Source organism: Lissotriton helveticus, chromosome 2_1, assembly GCF_964261635.1.
Source record: "Lissotriton helveticus chromosome 2_1, aLisHel1.1, whole genome shotgun sequence".
Taxonomy (NCBI): Eukaryota; Metazoa; Chordata; class Amphibia; order Caudata; family Salamandridae; genus Lissotriton; species Lissotriton helveticus.
Genome location: NC_136059.1, coordinates 540,524,456 through 540,543,152, shown reverse-complemented (window position 1 = coordinate 540,543,152; position 18,697 = coordinate 540,524,456). Strand labels below are relative to the sequence as shown.

General features: G+C 47.1%; 1 protein-coding gene across 2 annotated transcripts in view; it reads right to left on the bottom strand.

The window, feature by feature from the left end:
- Positions 1–18,697, bottom strand: part of HOMER1 (homer scaffold protein 1) — a 618,990-nt gene that overhangs the window by 311,197 nt on the left and 289,096 nt on the right. For both annotated transcript variants that reach the window (XM_078675203.1, XM_078675205.1), the window contains exon 4: positions 14,423–14,515. In XM_078675203.1, coding sequence (XP_078531329.1) covers positions 14,423–14,515 — 93 coding nt within the window. The remainder of the gene's footprint in view (positions 1–14,422; positions 14,516–18,697) is intronic.

Sequence of the window (18,697 nt, the reverse complement as noted above, 5' to 3'; positions counted from 1 at the left end):
GGCAGAGGGAAATTCCATTATTTTTGTGACAGAGCACCCGTCTGCCAGACTCTAAATCAACCCCATAATCTGGTTGACAGAAAAACAGAGGTCACTTTTGAAGATCCTCATGAATCCCCAGAACTACCCTTTTAGAGTGGAATGCAATACAATGCTTTCTAAATCTCACCCTACAGGCTGTAGTGATTGCACCATAAAAGCTGTCTTCCAGGACAGACACTGCAAAGAAGTGTTGTTAATCGGTTCAAAATTAGAGCCCATTCGCTCTTATAACAACTTTGATAACACTACATTAAGATCCCATGGAGGTGAACAAATCTTTGTAGGAGAATAACGTTTTTCAGGCCTACAAGAAAATCTTTAATTATAGGAATTTTGAAAAAGGATACCTAGAGAGGGACTTATAGCCTGGCTTGAGCCAAATGTAATAAATTGGGTGGAATCAGAGGCACTGCCACTCTCATTTTATTAGACATCTGTGCTGCTTTCGACACAGTCTCCTATTCAGGTTTGTGTAAGAGATTAGCTGAATTTGGCATTCAGGATTCAGCCTTGTCCTGGTTGACTTTTTCTACAAGCTCATTCGTTTGAGGTGTTTTCTAAGCCAACAGGTCTTCAGTGTTACATCTTCCATGAGGTGTGGTGTGCCTAAGGGAATCTACCTGAGCCCTACATTGTTCAATATCTATGTTCCGTCTTTGGCCGACCTAGCAGAGGCCCACGGACAGGCCCTCTTCATGTATGCTGATAACACTCAGATTATTGAGTCACTAAGTGCGCAAGATGATGCGCGGCCTTTGCCTTGCCGAGGTGGTCGGGTGAAGTAGGAAAAATTAACTCAAACTGAATGGCGACAAGACGGAGGTGGACAATCAACTAAACCTTTGGGGCTCTTAATGGTGGCCAGATAACCTTTGGCCGCTGCCCACTCCAAATATGGTAGATAAGAACTTGGTTGTTTGGTTCTATTCCAGGCTCTACGTGGATCATTAAATAAATGAGATTACTGCCGGTTGTTTCGGGATACTTAAATGTCTCAGAAAAATGATTTGGTTTATTCCTCTCGCTGCACAAAGAGAACTGTTGTACAATCTTTGATAATTTCTAGGCTGACTACGGACATGTGCGAAACCTAAGTGCTTAAAAAATTTGTTGAAGAGGCTCCAGACTGCTTTGTCATGTATCAAGGTCTTCATTGGTTTCTTCACAGCTACGTTGGCTACTAACTGGAAAGCTTGTTCAATTTAAAACCTTGTGCTATATAAACTAGGCCTTAAGTGGATGTGGCCTCACTTATCACAGCACGCTGGTGCATTTTTACTCTCCAAAGTACATGGTTCGCACTAAGAGCCAGCATCTGGGTAAAATTACTCATTTTAAATTATCTAGGCAAGGTGGCAGATCTTTTGCTTTTTCCTGTGAAAATATTTCTTTTAAAAGTCAATGTCTGCACTTCTTATCTGGCGTTTCGTAAGTTGCTAAATACTTGATTATTTTAAGGTGATTGATTTCCAACTACTTTACAGCAGCTCCTTTAAACCCCATTGGGGTAGCCAAGTGTTTTATAAATCAACATATAGATAGAATCACTTCTTCTTAGCAAGTTATAGAATCAGGACCTTTTGTTGACACAGAAACAATCTTTTCCATTAGAGGAAATAAGGGGTTCCTGTAGATGGTCTTTTCAACTCCCTTAAGATCTCCAAACATGCTTAAGGCAAGTTCAGGTGACAAGATTTTCGGATCTAAGAAGCCATGCTGCCAAATTCATTAATGTATAGTTCAGATGGAATTGTTGACCCTGTACCTTGATCAGGCAGTTAGTTTACATAGCAGACTGTTGTTTGGTTTTACTAACATCTGTAGACGATCGTAGTCCATTCAGAAGCAATCAGGATGATTGTTGCCTGGGAGGCACAACTCTTCAATATGACCACAGGGATCCGTGGTGTTGGTTAAAAAAACTTATATAAACATCTCTGACCCATTCATCAAAAGGGTGATGCTTAAAGAGGCTGGTTCAGGTGATTCACTCTTCGCTTCTGAGCTGAGTGGTCGCTCCCCAGCGGTATCGTTCAGCAGCGCTTTGCTTGCATTTAAAAGTGCCTCGTTTTTGCTAGTATATTGTGTGCCTTTGCTGACGCTTTATTTACTTGCTCTTAGGAATTGCCTGTGTCAATTTCAGGCTGGTCGCTCCCCAGCGGTATCGTTCAGCAGCGCTTTGCTTGCATTTAAAAGTGCCTCGTTTTGCTAGAATATTGTGTGCCTTTGCTGACGCTTTATTTACATGCTCTTAGGATTAACCTGTGTCAGTTTCAGGCTGTTTGCACGCTTTCCCCCTAGCGCTCCGCTCTGCTCACCCCCGCCTCCATTTTGTGTGTTGTTGTGCTCCTCTGCAGCCCGCCGCGCCTCCCAGCTGAGACGCCCTCCCACTGATTACTAACAGCGCTCCACTCCGTGGAAACGCTGTGATTCACTCTTCGCTTCTGAGCTGAGTGGTCGCTCCCCAGCGGTATCGTTCAGCAGCGCTTTGCTTGCATTTAAAAGTGCCTCGTTTTTGCTAGTATATTGTGTGCCTTTGCTGACGCTTTATTTACTTGCTCTTAGGAATTGCCTGTGTCAATTTCAGGCTGGTCGCTCCCCAGCGGTATCGTTCAGCAGCGCTTTGCTTGCATTTAAAAGTGCCTCGTTTTGCTAGAATATTGTGTGCCTTTGCTGACGCTTTATTTACATGCTCTTAGGATTAACCTGTGTCAGTTTCAGGCTGTTTGCACGCTTTCCCCCTAGCGCTCCGCTCTGCTCACCCCCGCCTCCATTTTGTGTGTTGTTGTGCTCCTCTGCAGCCCGCCCCGCCTCCCAGCTGAGACGCCCTCGCCCCTCCCCCTCCACTACCCATATATGACAGTAGTTCCCGCGCGCAGCGTTCACGCGCAGCGTCCGCGCCCAACCCGCGCCGAAGGTGCGCCAAAGGTAAGCCTGTCTACGCCCGTCCGCGCCTGGACCGCGCCCAGCGCCAGACCCCCTGCCCCTCGCACTGCCCAGCCCCCCCGCGTTACCTACGATGCCGCCACCCTCCTAGCCCTTAACCCCGGTCGCGCCCCCACCTGCATCCAAGCCGCTCCAGGACGCACCCATGGACCATTCTCCTGCCTCTCCTGCAAATTCTGCGGCACCGTCAACGCCTCCGCTCCGACCACACCACAGATTCCCGACCCCAACCACCTAGAATGCATCCTTCTCAACACCCGCTCGGTCCACAGGCACGCCATTGACCTTTGGAACCTACTAGACACCATCTCTCCAGACGTCGCCTTCCTAACGGAAACATGGATGAACGCCTCCTCCGCCCCTGACATCGCCATCGCTATCCCTGACGACTATAAGATTACACGCAAAGACCGCACCGACCAAACAGGAGGAGGAATCGCTATCGTCCACAAGAAATCAATCCGCATCTCAACCAGCTCTGACGCCAACCTCGCCAACTCCGAACACCTCCACTTCCAGATCCACATCGACCCCAAGACCACACTCAGAGGCACCCTCCTCTACAGACCACCAGGACCCCGCGCTAAATTCAGTGAAGACATCACGGACTTCATCACCCCACACGCGCTCCCCTCCAAAGACTACATCCTCCTGGGAGACCTCAACTTCCACCTTGAGAAGATCAACGACCGCAACACCGCCACCCTCTTAGACAACCTCGCCAACCTCGGACTTAAACAACTGGTCACTTCCCCCACCCACATCGCAGGTCACACACTCGACCCCATCTTCACCTCTAGCAACCATGTCTCTTTCAACCACACTACGGATCTCCTCTGGACTGACCACAGCTGCGTCCACTTCTCCTACAACAAGCCGAAACCCATCATCCACCTCCAACCAACTCTACAAAGAAACTGGAACAAAATCACCACGGAACAGATCTCCTCATCGCTCCTTCAAACCTCCCCAGCCCTCTCTTCTAACGCCAACGAAGCCGCCTCCAACCTCACCCTTTGGTTATCCAACACCGCAGACACCTTAGCACCACTGAAAAAACGCCAACACAAAATCAAGAAGGCCTCATGGTTCAACGAGGACCTCAAGAAATCCAAGAAACTATGCCGCTCCCTTGAAAAGGCCTGGAAAAAAGACTCATCCACCAGCAACAAGGACGCCTTCAAAAACGCCATCCGTACTCACCACCAACTGATCCGAAAAGCCAAAAAAACAGCATTCAAGGATCGACTCGACGACAACGCCCACAACAGCAAGGAACTTTTCAACATCGTCAAGGAATTCTCCAACCCCTCGGCCAACTCCAACGACATCACCCCCTCTCAAACCCTCTGCGACTCCCTAGCCTCTTTTTTCCACAACAAGATTGCTGACATCCACAACAGCTTTGACAACCAACCCGGAAGCCAACCCACCCTACCATCAGCTGAATATCTTCCCCCCGTTAACACCCTTAACGCCTGGAACCCAATCACCACTGAGGACACCATCCGCCTGATGAATTCCATCCACTCTGGATCCCCCACAGACCCATGCCCTCACCACATCTTCAACAAAGCAGACTCCGTCATAGCTCCGCACCTCCGAGACGTCATCAACTGCTCCTTCAACTCCGCTACCTTCCCAGAAGACTGGAAACACGCTGAACTCACCGCCCTTCTGAAAAAACCAACAGCAGACCCCACCGAACTCAAAAACTACCGCCCCATCTCACTTCTTCCATTCCCGGCCAAAGTCATCGAGAAAGCTGTCAACAACCAGCTCGCCGCCTTCCTCGAAGCCAACAAATCCCTCGACCCCTCACAATCTGGCTTCCGAGCAAAACACAGCACTGAGACCGCCCTCATCGCAGCAACAGACGACATTCGAACTCTATTGGACAATGGAGACACAGTCGCCCTCATCCTCCTCGACCTCTCTGCAGCCTTCGACACAGTCTGCCACAGCACCCTTTTACAGCGCCTCAGAAACATCGGAATCCAAGGAAAGGCACTGGAATGGATCACCTCGTTCCTCTCCGGAAGAACCCAGAGAGTCCGCCTCCCACCATTCAAGTCCGAGGCCTCTGAAATCATCTGCGGCGTACCACAAGGATCCTCACTCAGCCCCACCCTCTTCAACGTATACATGAGCCCCCTCGCGACCATCGCCCGCCAACACAACCTCAACATCATCTCTTACGCGGATGACACTCAACTGATCCTTTCTCTCACCAAGGACCCCAGCACCGCCAAAACTAACCTACACGAAGGAATGAAAGAAGTCGCCGAATGGATGAAACAAAGCCGTCTGAAACTGAACTCAGACAAAACAGAAGTCCTCATCTTAGGTAAATCCCCCTCTGCATGGGACGACTCCTGGTGGCCGGAAGCCCTCGGAAAAGCACCCATCCCGACAGACCACGCACGGAACCTTGGCGTCATCCTGGACTCTTCACTTTCAATGAACAGACAAGTCAGCGCCGTATCCTCATCCTGCTTCAACATCCTTCGCATGCTCAGAAAAACATTTCGCTGGATCCCCACCGAAACAAGGAAAACAGTCACCCATGCTCTGGTCACGAGCCGACTGGACTACGGAAACACCCTCTACGCAGGTACCACCGCCAAACTCCAGAAGAAACTACAACGAATCCAAAACGCCTCAGCCAGGCTCATATTAGACATCCCACGCAACGAACACATCTCTGGCCACCTTAAAGACCTCCACTGGCTACCCGTCAATAAGAGGATTACTTTCCGACTGCTTACCCACGCACACAAATCACTCTACGACATCGGACCAGATTGCCTCAACTCTCGACTGTCCTTCTACACCCCCTCCCGCCAACTTCGCTCTTCCAGCCAAGCATTCGCCACTGTCCCTCGCATCAACAAAACCACCATGGGAGGCAGATCCTTCTCATACCTGGCTGCCAAAACATGGAACTCACTCCCCGCTTTCCTTCGCCTCACCCAGAATCACCTAGCGTTCAGAAAACAACTTAAAACGTGGATATTTGACAAATAATCCCCCTCCCTTCCCCAAGCGCCTTGAAACCCTCTGGGTATGTAGTGCGCTATATAAATTTTATGACTTGACTTGTTCACACCTTCTGGACACAAAGATTCGGCATTTTCTGTTCAGGGAAGTTGTACAAGTTGGCTACACCCATCCTGCAAAGATTTTGTGAGGGATTTCCTTGTTTAAAACCCACTTGTCGTTATAGCAGAGAAAAAAATAATGTGATCAGTGTCCGGAAAGAAACCAAGCAAAGTTGTTTCTTAAAGGTGTGGAAATGTTTCCAAGCATAAAAAAACTTAAAGCTCAGTGCTTCAGGATTCTGTAAGCAGAAGTCAGAAAGATGATGGGATACTGGTGCCGTAAAAGGAGCAGTAACAGTTTTCACAGCCTCTCTAGCTTCAGCCTATTAGGCTACATTGCCCCATTTTCGTCTAACCCTTCATTTTTAAAATGGTTTCCGAAAGAGTATTGTTATCATATGGGATTTCTAACGACTAGATGTTTTGCATTTAAAATTGGATTCTTTCTTAAAGCAAAGGGGCACAATATTGGAAAATATAGCCTTTCTGTGGTTTGTTAAAAAAAATGTTTTAATTAAAATTGGCTTAACTAAAGGGAAAGTGTAACTGTATCTTGAAAAACAATGCTCCGAGACACATGCTTATGACTAATAATGAAGATCCATTGGAAGAGGATAATGTGTTTAGATTATGTCGAAGGCAGGTCAAGAATAAGGGGACAAGGCTTAGCAAAGATAAAACAGGAATATCGCAAGCCAAAAAAATACAAGTAAAGGAGCAAATACGCAAATGACAGCAGGGCAGCATATGCTTAAAGGCTTTTGATATTTACAAAAAACATCGAAAATGGAAGCAAAATGGGGATATAAAGGTCACCTTTATGTACAATTAGTACAAATAGAAAGGAGTTCACGCTCTTTTCCCTTTTAGTTTTAGGGAGTTGGACGTTTTGGGCTAAATTGCAATGTTAGGTAAGAAAACGTAGAAGAGTACTACGGCAGCACTAATTCACAGACTCCTAACAGATATTGTGAATCAGCCCCAAAGTGTCTGCTGTTTACTATATTTGCAGGGGTTGTATGTTCAGAGTCGTCTCTTTATCTCAACATATCGCTAAAGAAAACAGCATCTCTGCGGGAAACACACACAGAGGAGTAACTATTCGAATGTGTGGCCAGACCATATGGGCAAGGAGGAAAACACTGCTAACGACCACAAAATATGTAACACCGAACTGAAAAAAATACATAGAGGCTGTATCAGGTCAGTAAGGCAGCAAAGCCAAAGTGAGTAGATGAGACATAACAATGATCTGAGAAAAAGACAAAAACTGACGGTTACCTGTTGACAGGGCAAGAGAAAATTGCTCTATTAAAAACGAGTTTAAAGAGCAAGGTGCTTGTGAACCCTAACTGAGGAAAATACAGAGGTACCATCAGGTTCCTAGATCGTAGTAGTGAGCCAGCACAGTGCAGATAAGGCATACGGTATTACACACACATGTAAAATATAGAATATAAGGCAAATGTTTCTAATTAACTCTGTGAAGTTGATGTGACTCAGGTTCTGATGCCAATGACAAATCTATTATTTACAGGACACAAAATCAATAACACTCTCCTGCTACAGCTTCCAGTTCACCCTCCCGCTACAGGAACCTCCGTGTTTGTTTGTCCCCGTTGCATCCCATACAATGCGGTCCCTGATTATTTCCTGTCATATCGATCGCTTCCTGACCCTTCCCTTCAGGGCATTCAGCTCAAGGCCCCCCACAGGTTTCCACCCACACCCTGCCGAGTCTGCCCCCACCCCAAGTTAAGGTTCATTCTTGTCCCTACGCTCATTAACCCGACCACCATCCTGGCAGGGGCTGCCTTCTAGATTGGTCTCTCCAGGCGGTAAGTGTCTTCCTCTGTCTAGAGGCAGAGGATGAATGTAAGAGAGCAGAGTGCGCTCTTACATTCCCCATCCAGGACGGAATGTTAATACCTCCACCCTCCTCAATCTAGGCACATTCTTCTTGATTGGAGAGAGGTGGGTCTGCTGGCCTTTGGAGTCCACTGCTCTCCAGTGCTCTTTAGGAGACATTTGCCAGCTTTATAAAGTTAACACTGGTTTTCAATGGTTTGGGGAGGTGAGAGGCCAGTCATTTTGTGACAGGGTTTTTTCGTAGCCTCCTCCTCTCCCCAGTGGATTCTGGTACATGGAGCCTGCCTTTGTTTTATAGGGCAGGCAATTAGGGCGAGTGTAATGTGGTAGCATGCAAACAGAAGCCTTTCCAAATGCGGTTTGCATGTATTGGCACTAGAAAGCCAGACATCCTAGCTGTGCAAATGCTTGTTTTTCCTTTCATCCAGGAAGGGGGTTGCTGCTATCGGCCTCTCTTTTCTTCAAAGACAATCCTTATCCAGAGGTTTTACATGTCATATTTCTTTTTTTTTAAACATGTTACAGGGATAGTAAAACCAATGCAATTTACAACAAAAACTGTAAAAGCATAGAGGGGAGGGCAAGGCCAAGCAGAGGCCAAGTCAGCACAACATAGGAGCTTCGTGAGCGGAACCTAGCCCATCTCCCAGTTTGACTGACAACGTCCTGTAGAAGCAAATATGTTGTGTAGAAGCATAGCCTTGAAAAGGTTGACGCTGCTATGATCACAGTTGGAACAATCTCAGAGGTCCAGCACACAGCTGGATTCAGCCTAGTGGTATAAGTGAGTGCGGCATGCAGTCCGCTGTCCTATATGCTGGCTAGAGGCAACCCTGTATATGTGGCAGATAGGACAGACAGATCCAAGAAGTGAGTGGAGTACGGTAGAGGTAGGATTCTTAAAAGCTGGGACCGTGGCTCAACCAGGGGAACGGTGAAAGGGGAAGATGTCAGTGATGGCTAACGGGAGGATGGTTCTCACCAGAGGAGACTAATCTTTGAGCCCAGAGGAACAATCATTGACTAAAGTCATGGAACCCTGTGCGATGCACGGAGGCCTGGGTCCCTGCCAGATTTCCCATCAGTAAAGGACAGGCTGAGGAACTTCTGAATGAAGAGGGTGGAGTGTGCTAGCAGTTTGTGCACTACTTTAAACTTTATTAACTGAGATTGAGCATCTCCTTAGTGACATAGCGGGCAGGCTGAGACACAAACAATATTTTCGCCACAGAGTATAGGGTAAAAATAAAGGGAGCACGTGATAATGGCACTATGGATGAAGGGGAACTTGCAAATGTAGAGCAAGCCCTATTGACATCCATCAGACAATTGAGAAGCAACTTGCCTGAGAAGACACTGAAAAGACATAAGAGCCATCATCGATAAGTTCGGAGGGTTGGCAAATAAAGTGGCTGGTACTTAGAGGAATTAGGAGAAATATGCTACAAGACTCTTGCCATTGGAACAACAGTTTGAGGCTTAAGGGTCGAGATACTGAACCTGGTGTCCTTTAAATAGAAGGTGATGAAGGGTTTCGATCCGATGAAGTCCAAAATGGAAAAGCTAGAAAATCTGTGTTGAGGGTCACAGAAGAGTGCTTAGAGACACTCAGCAAATACCACCCAAGTCTCTACTGGAGGAGATGCAAGCAACACTGGGAAACCTGTTGATTATGGATGAGATGCGCCAAGTAGTATGTGAATCATTCTGGTTGCCACGGAAGGCATCGAGTGATTATCAACAGCAATGTGTTGGCCCCAGACTCCTCCTCAGTCCAACACCACCTTGCCTAGGTTAGGGAAGGAAAGGTGACCCTGGCTGGTGACTTGAGCCCTGGCCTGCTGGGACGGGGCCTCTCAAGCAAAAGCCGTGGCTTTACCTTCCTCTCATTAGGGATTACTGGAAATGTTCACCATGAGGACTCCTCCCCTGACCGACGTCACCATCTCCTGGGATCTGCCCAGTGGCTGGGTATTCGCGGGGTCAAGTTTTTGCTCCACACAAGTCCTTCCCAATCTGCAGCCAATCTTCCCTGAGTATGGACTGTCACCCAGTCCACTGGCTAAAGATGCCACAGGTGGGTGCCTTCCACCTTCCTGGTGCCCGAGCCTGGGGAGCTAAGAAGGATTAAGCCCCTAAACAACACCCTATATCCTTGGGCCTGCCTGGTAAGTTGTTTTTCCTCGACTACTAAGCCCCCTCAATGTGGGGTTTACAGAACCCAGGGTGAGACAAGTCACAGTTAGCTGTGCCGTCGGCCTTCTGATCAGTCAGGCGCCAACTGGTCATCTGGTCGGCAAGGCTGACCCGAGGACTTCTCTAAGCCATCCAATCAGTAGTAGCAATGGTCGGTGTGCACAAAGGACAGGGACTTAATCAACAGAAGATTATGACTTCCCCTTAGCCCTCTGAAATTACAGAGGCTGCTGGTACAAGACTTGCTCTCCAATGGATCCTCTGTCAGGGATTTAAAGTGTACTCATTTGAACTACTGGGCCACAAAAGATCCTTGTATTGTTATTTATCGTCACTACCTCCTGATTCAGGAGTGGGAGATTTGAGCACCTGCTCCTTTTCTCAAGTGTGGTTTGGTTTCTCAGGCTACCTCTCCAGAATCGGACCCTGGTTCCCAATTACATGCGGTGTCCAAGGTAGGCACAGATAATATCCTCAAAAGTTAATAGGGCAGACATACTGATGTATCGCCGCTGTCACGGTGACGTGCCATCAGCCTGAGATTATCTAAAGTCAACAAAGCAGCCAGGCAAGCCCAGATTTGTCTTGGTCTGATAAATGCACGGATTCCAGGAGGTCAATGGTCATTGGCATGCATTAGCCCTAGGGTTACCACTTATAAAAGTAAAAGATGGAGTGACCAAACTAACTATAGCGTGTTCAATAAACCATGCATTAGCTTTAGGATTACCAGTTATAGAAGTAATAAATGGAGTGACCAAACTAACTATAACTTATTTAATAAACCATTTGCAGTTTCATGGTATCAGACACATGTACTTACAAGAGCATGCCTTAATCTTTGGAGACAAGATAGACAGACAGATTTGCTATTGGCAGGATCAACCAGGTAGCTGCACGTGCTATATAGGAAGAGGAGCTGTGTGCCCGTCCTGGACCGACCTACACACCCTCGGGAGTCTGAGGCAGGAGCCCCTGTCTCCTTGCAGGGGCCTAAGGGTAGAGGGTAGTCACAGAGGCACCAGTGGACCCAGAGTTCTCAGCGACAACAGAAGGGAGCGGCAGGCCGAGGCTCAGCCTAAGCGAGACACAAGGGTGCTGGCCTATGCAGCCGGGACAATGCAGGGAAAGTTTATCCTAATGTGCCTTGTGGAGAAGGGTATCCGAATGGTGTGTGGGTCCCAGACCTCTAGGTGGCACTGGGGACTAGCACCACCCGACCCCATCCAATGGAGGGGTACAGGCTGCCAGTCTGCTTGGCCTTTGTTCTGAAAAGTCAGACCAGCAAGTAGGACAGTCCGACGGGATGGAAGCGCTTTCCTTTGAACCACAGCCGAGGGTGGCCAAGTAGTCCATCCCTAAACAGACCCTGTGTTTCTAATGAATGAGAGTAAAGTGCTGACAAAACAGTCCCTGAGCAGGCTTCCCTGAACGGGGATGTCTGATTCATACCCCTGCCTGCTCTCCAGGTGTACTATTATTGCTGTGGAAGTCCAGGGCCACACTTCCGCCGTAGGGAACATTTTTTGTTAAGAATTCTTTTTCTAGCCCAGGACCCTTAGTTGCTGGGTTGCCCCTTTTGTTCTGGAGAATGGCTCTCCAGGAAGGCAGGCCCAGCGGAAAGGCCCATCAGCTTGTCTGGAAGGTAGGTAGCTGTGGACATGGGTCCCCAGCGGCCCAGGCCGCGCCAGCGTAGGCCCATGCGGCATCTGGGAAAAAATGACAAGACAACAAGGGTATCCCTAGTATTTTGTTCCTACTAATCCAGAGGAAGGCTACCTGCCTTTCTTGTAATGTGTGCACATCGAGTGACAGAGGAGGACATTCGAGAAAATGTATCCAACCTCCTGGAGCCCTGGCTTTGCTTGAAGCGTTAAATGAGCCTTCATCAGGACTTCAAGGACAGCCTGGCTATCTGAGCGTGCCATTTATTCCTACTGTATGCATGATCAGATGGCCGGGCTGAGTGATTAGATGGCTGATCTACGAGCGACCAAGAGGAACGGTCTAACACTATGTTTGTTGTTCAAAATGGCGTAAGTTTAGCTTCGCTCTATCTGCACTGGTTTTCACAAAGTAGTTACCTGAAGAACAGTTAACTGTTTAGGATATTTAGTTGTGCGGGCTAAGAGCGATCAGATGGACGGGCTGAGAGCGACTTGTTCACCGGCCATGAAAGACGGCCTTTTGGTCTTACCTTTTCTCATTAATCAATTTCCTCTCACCCATGGAGGGGTCAGGACTCCCCGGGACAGGTTCTCAACGCCTGGGCTGGGCTGGACCTCAGGCATTGGGCTGTGGAGAAGCCTCACACAGCTCTGACCAAGGGCCAGTCAGAGATTTTTCTCCCAATCAAGGAGGGGAGCCCTTTTAAGGCCTGCAGGACCTCGTTCCAGGATCTAAGAGACACAGCAGATTGGGGAAAGGAGCCCAAAGTCAGGTGCTACCACCCCCAGGCTAGCTGGAGCTCTGACCCGGGGCCAGGTCAGAGCTTCTTGGTCCAGACAAGTAGGGGAGATTCCCCATACCTATTGGACTACGTCCCGGGCACTTTGGGACATCCGGGTCTAGAGAAAGGATCCCAGGGCTGGTGAGTTCCATCCCCCCAGGACAGCTAGATGTCTGACCCAGGACCCAATCAGAGCTTCTGAGCCCAGACAGGCAGCCAAGGCCTTCCCGGGCCTGTGGGATCTCTGTTTGGGGGTCACACAGCAGGTCGGTGAAGGGAGCCCAGGGCTGGGATCTTTCACTCCAAGGCCCACTGGAGCTCTGACCAAGAGCCTGGTTAGAGCTTCTTAACTCGAACAAGCAGGGGAGACATTCCTGAGCCTGCAGGGCCCTCTTGTGGGCTCTAAGTGACACAGTGGGCTGGGGAAGGGAACCCAGGGCCACGGTCCCCCCACACCAAAGCTCTAACCTAGGGGCCAGGTCAGAGATTTTTCACCCAGCCAGGCAGAAGAGCCCTGCGGGTCCCAGTCCTGGGCTCCAACTGACACTGGGGGCTAGAGAATGGAGTCAAGGGCTGAGTGGTTCCACGCCTTAGCCAGCTGGACTTTTTGCTTGGGCCCCGTTAGAGCTTCATAACTCAACTAAGCAGGGGAGCGCTTCTCAGACCTGTGGGACCTCGGCCCGGGCACTTTGGGACACAGCAATCTAGACAATGGAGCCAGAAGGTTCCACCCCAAAGCCTGCTGGAGCTCTGACCCAGGATCTGGTCAAAGTTTCTTAACTGGGGCAGGCCTTACCCGCCCTGTGGAACCCCGTCACAGGCACTTTGGTACATGGCAGGTCAGAGAATGGAGTTCAAGGATTGGGGACTTCGCCCTCCAAGCCTATCAGAGCTCCGGTCCAGGAAAAAGTCAAAGCTTCCTATCCCAGGCTAGCAGAGAAGATCCTGCCGCCCGCAGGACCCCATGCTGGACACTTTGCAACACAGCAGCCTGGAGAATGGAGCTAAGAATGGGGGCTTCCACCCTAGGGCCAATCAGAGCAGAGACCCACGGCCCGCCAGAGCTTCTTCACACAACCAAGCAGGACAGCACTTCACAGGCTTGTGGGACCTAGTTCTGGGTACTTTGCGACATGGCATGCCAGGGCACCGACCCCTGGTCCCGGGGTCCTCACCCATCACCCACCAAAGCACTACTCATTCCCCACTGTGCTTGAAACTTCAAAGGGGGCCTCATTGGGCAGCTCGGAATTCTGAACACTGAGTCATGTGAAATAAATGACATTTTAAAAACAAAACATCTCCAGTGACGTTGGCATAGCACATTTTGCACCAGTTGGACTCAAAAAGGGCCGTTCTTGAAAGTTTACACACACACACGCACACAAGCACACACACACACACACACACACTTAAAATACAGAAATTGTTGGAGTAACTACTTTTCTAGATTACAGTACGGAGGAGTTGGTAGGACTTCTTATTAACGAAGACTTCTTCTAGGGGGGATAGGAGAAGTGGATAAGACAAATGGAATATGTTGAGTGTTGCAATTTTATTTGCTTTCATCGCCTTGTCTCTATCTGCTCCTTCACCTTTATTGGGCCTTCTTGGGCCAAAATAGTGATATATTGAGATAAGGGCTGAGTTTAGTTTATTAGTAAATCTTTCCGATACAGCCAGAGGTTTTAAATCTGGGGAACCCACTGATTTAGAAATGTACTGGTTTTCAATAAAAATGATTTAAACCTACAAATACAGGTAACACACTACAAATTAAATAAAAAAGTTAACTATCAAGGCAATCACATGCACTCACCTGTGAAGGAGTACTTGTTAGCTCCATCTTTTCTTGGGATTTCTCTTTCGCTATTCGTGCAGCTTCTTTGAATTCCTGAAATTTTTCTGCAAACTGAAAGTTTAAATACACAAATATGAATCAGAAAAAACAAAATAGACAATTTGCCTTGAGCTTATACCACAACAAAGGGAGCACATGTAATAAACCATATTGTTGTGGGTTTTTAACAAAAATAAAAGCCATCTCGTAAGCACTAAGTTTAAGTCATCTTCATCTTTGCCTCAATGAGAATAGTCACCAAGCAAATAAAAATGACTTTAAAAAATGGCAATACAAAGCACTTTTATTGAAAAGCTGGGTGAAGAATGTACATTATTTCCTCCAGCACACCAATTTTGTAAATGTCATCATACAAAGGTACATAGGTGTATTTCATAAATGCATTATATTTGACACCTTAAAAACAGGTTCTCTTGAAAACTGCAACACTGGACTCAGCCATTAAAATATTTGATTAGTAGACCTATTTTGTTTAGGTATGGCGAATGGCACTTTGCCCAATGTCAAACCTCTTCCTATTTCGGGGACCTGGAGTGTAGAAATTGTGGGGACTTGTTAACACGGCAGCCCAGCCATAGAAGGATTCCACCACCTGTCGAGATAACAGAACAGGACTGCGGCTTTGAGGAATTGTCCCGAGCCGAATGGCGGCACAGAAGCCCACCGGAGGGTTTAAAATGCCATAACGAAATGGAAGTATGAATTAGCCTGACAAGATTACGGACCCACCATGGGGATTTTTACAAATTATTAAAGGGTAAGTTACCAACAAAATTTAATATACAAAGTTTTTGTTAATAAAGGTACAACTTCATTGAAAAAGCTTCAAATTTGCCCATGGACTTCCTTGCTCAGAATACATGGGTTAGCGTGCCCTCCCATACTTTACAATGCATATCTTCAAACACACAGGACTAATGGATTGTTTTGCTTTGGCTCCCATAGAATAGGAAATAAAAGAAGGATAAGCGAGGCATCTTCCTGCACCTAAGATTATCCCACATGGTCCAAGCGACACTCTCTGGTCCTATCAAAACTAGAGAACGCTAATCGTCAATATCACAGCTTACTTTTATCAACCATGAAAACATTACAGAGAATTCAGAAATCTGCTGACAGAGGATTTCTACATGTAAAGCCACAAGTGCATTTCTTCCCTGCCTGGAGGGCCCTACACTAAATACCACTTGCTGGAAGACCTTCCTTCAAACTGCTTTGTATAATCCACAATGCAATGCAATAGGACAATTTTCATCAGGAAAAAATATCATAAAATACATTCAACAAAAGAACCTATGCTGTAGACTGGCACGGTGTTTAGAAATCCAAGCATATAGGAAAAAACAAATGGGTGGGGTGGATGACTTTTCTCTGTGCAAGCAGCCAAACTAGAGAATTTGTTACCCTGAAACAAAAGAGTTATGTACAACCGTCTCAGCTTCTGAAGACTAGTAGAGATCACAGTATTTACAATCTCAAAGATGTTTAAACCATGCAAACTATCAACTCCCAACATGTGGCAGCACTTCGCAGAGGTAACATTGTAATGACTTTGTTTCAGTGTCCCACAAACTCTTATCCAATGCTTAGGGGTCTTATGTTGGAAAGCTGAAACAGAAATCAGGCCTACGTCTATCACTACTATCACTAGCAGGATGGTAGATGCACTTGGAGGCAATTGTAAAAGTTGTTTTAAAAAGCAATTCACACTTACTGATAACATTGAGGCATTTTGATAACCCCAAATTCAGCGCCATATGGATGCATTTTGGCGGTGGGTTTTGTGTACTTCTTTGGCTGGAGAAACCATTCACCTACCATGAGTTCTTGCAAAGCTAATAGCTGACACGCATTCCTGATCTGATTAGGAGCTGCTTTCCTTTTAGGTCGCATTCAAATTTGAACTCCAGGTTTTCAAATTCTGACTATTTCTGGGTACAAACCTTTCAACCAAAAGTTATTCCAAAATCCCTTATGGGGTTTAAAGTATATCATTTTAGTTCTCGAAGTGTTGATGGCTAGATCCCTTAGACCACAGAATTCCTCACATGTATTGCAGGGGCCAAGCCAAGGTGCATCGTTAAGACCAACAATAAGTAATCAAAGAGTAAAATAGAGATTACTGATGACCCATTGAGGGTGCATCACGACCTACATTGCTCACAATATATAATGAAAATATACCTGGTTCAATTATAAAAAAGAAGAGCAATAGTCTCAGTGAACACCCAGGCATACCCCTTTGTTCAGAGGAAAAACCTATAGGCTTTCACCACCAGCCACCACTCCACAGGGTCATTCATTTTATGGTGTAATCTCATCAGAATATTTAAAAGATCTGGTGGTACGCCTGCTTCCTCTAGGAATTTCCAAAGGAAGAGTCTAGGGATATTATCATAGACACAGCAAAAAAATGAATACCACATATAAACTTGTCAGCTTGAGTGTTATGTATTTTTCTAACAGCGAGTAGAATTTAAATGCTTGATCCACAGTACTAACATTTTTCCGAAATCCCACTTAGCAATGGGAAAAGGAATTTGTTTGCTCAAACCACAATTTTAGTTTCGCTACAACGGACCCTGGAAATCTTTTCTCAATGTTGTTGCGGAGATTACATCCCTTACACACCCGGACCAGGCAGGGTTTATGCCACAAAGAGGTACAAGGCTCGATCTAAGACAATTGATTGTGGTCCTACATATTACAACCACAGATGATTTGCACCCGGCAGCCTGGCTGTCCCTAGATGCCAAAATGGCCTTTGATAACATAGAATGGAATTACCAGTTTGCAGTGCTGGGCCACTTGGGCTTCGGACCCAATTTTATCCAATGGGTGAGGCTCTTATGCTGTCAGCTCTCGCACGAGTGAGGGTTAACTCAACGGTATCCTGAGGATTTACATTGCATAAGGGAACTAGACGGGGGTGCCCCCGTCCCCACTCCTTTTTGCCCTGGCCTGAACCTCTTGCGGCATGTGTCTGTTGCAATCCATTGATTCGGGGGGATACCAATCGGGAAAGAGTGGGAAGAATGCATATCATTATTTGCTAACGACGTCCTACTATATGCATGGAAACCCAGGCAGTTGATAGATCGGATTCTCCAAATCCTACATATATTTGGCGATCATGCCGGATATCACATCTATTAGGATAAGTCTCTGCTCTTTCCCCTGGTGGGCGGCATCCCGACACTCAGAGGCAGATGTGCAATCCCAATCAAAACTGAAGGATTTAAATACCTGGGAATCCAGATTACCAGAAGCCCACACGATTTTTATCAGAGAAACATCGAACTACGCTGACCCGCTTCAAGGCAGACGCCAATCATTGTAAAAAACTGCCCCTCACCCTGATGTGCCGGGCGGCACTATTCAAAATTTTGACCCTCCCACAACTACAGTACGCCATGCAAAACACCCCTGAGATTCCGGACCCATTCTTTACTCAAGTTGAGGCTGAATTGAGAGCTCTAATCTGGAATTGAGGCCCGCTGCGAATAGCTCTGAGGAAACTACAGAAAGGGGTATATGATGGGGGATTAGCAGTGCCAAATATCAGTTTGTATTATTGAGCCTCGCAGTTAGTATGTGTTAATGATTGGGCGTTTGGGGACAGGATGGACCCGGCCTATCGTTATGATACTGACAGTATTGGAGAGGGAGGATACCCACGCCTCCTTTATAATTCAGGGAAAACCAAAGACTTGTTGCCACACACACTCACAGTTATAAAGGCATGGAACGTGGTCCAAAGGTACTTAGGGTCGAAAGAGGAACTAATGGAGAGGACACCACTCTGGAAAAGCAAATAACTCGAGGGGTTAGGCAGCCTACACAGCTTCCACAAATGGAGGTTGATGGGCTTAGAAAGACTGGGGTATGTGTGAAGAGGTAGAGCCTACATAACATTTGCAGACTTGCAAAAAGATTACGAACTATGACAGCGAGAGTGGCTGAGATATCTCAAGGTGGAACATACCCTAAAAGCCCATATACAGGAAGGGACGCCTTGCCAGAGTCGTCCCGAATTGGAAGACAGGCTGCTGATAGATCCACTGACCGATAAAGCCATAAAGTGTATATATAGAAAACTCATTAATTATTCACTGGACCCTCTGATGACACTGAAAGCTCAATGGTAGGATCATCTAGGGCAGATAAATGAGGAAGAATGGATGGAGGTGATACAGGGACAATGAGAGGTAGCGATCCATGCTCGATTCCGTC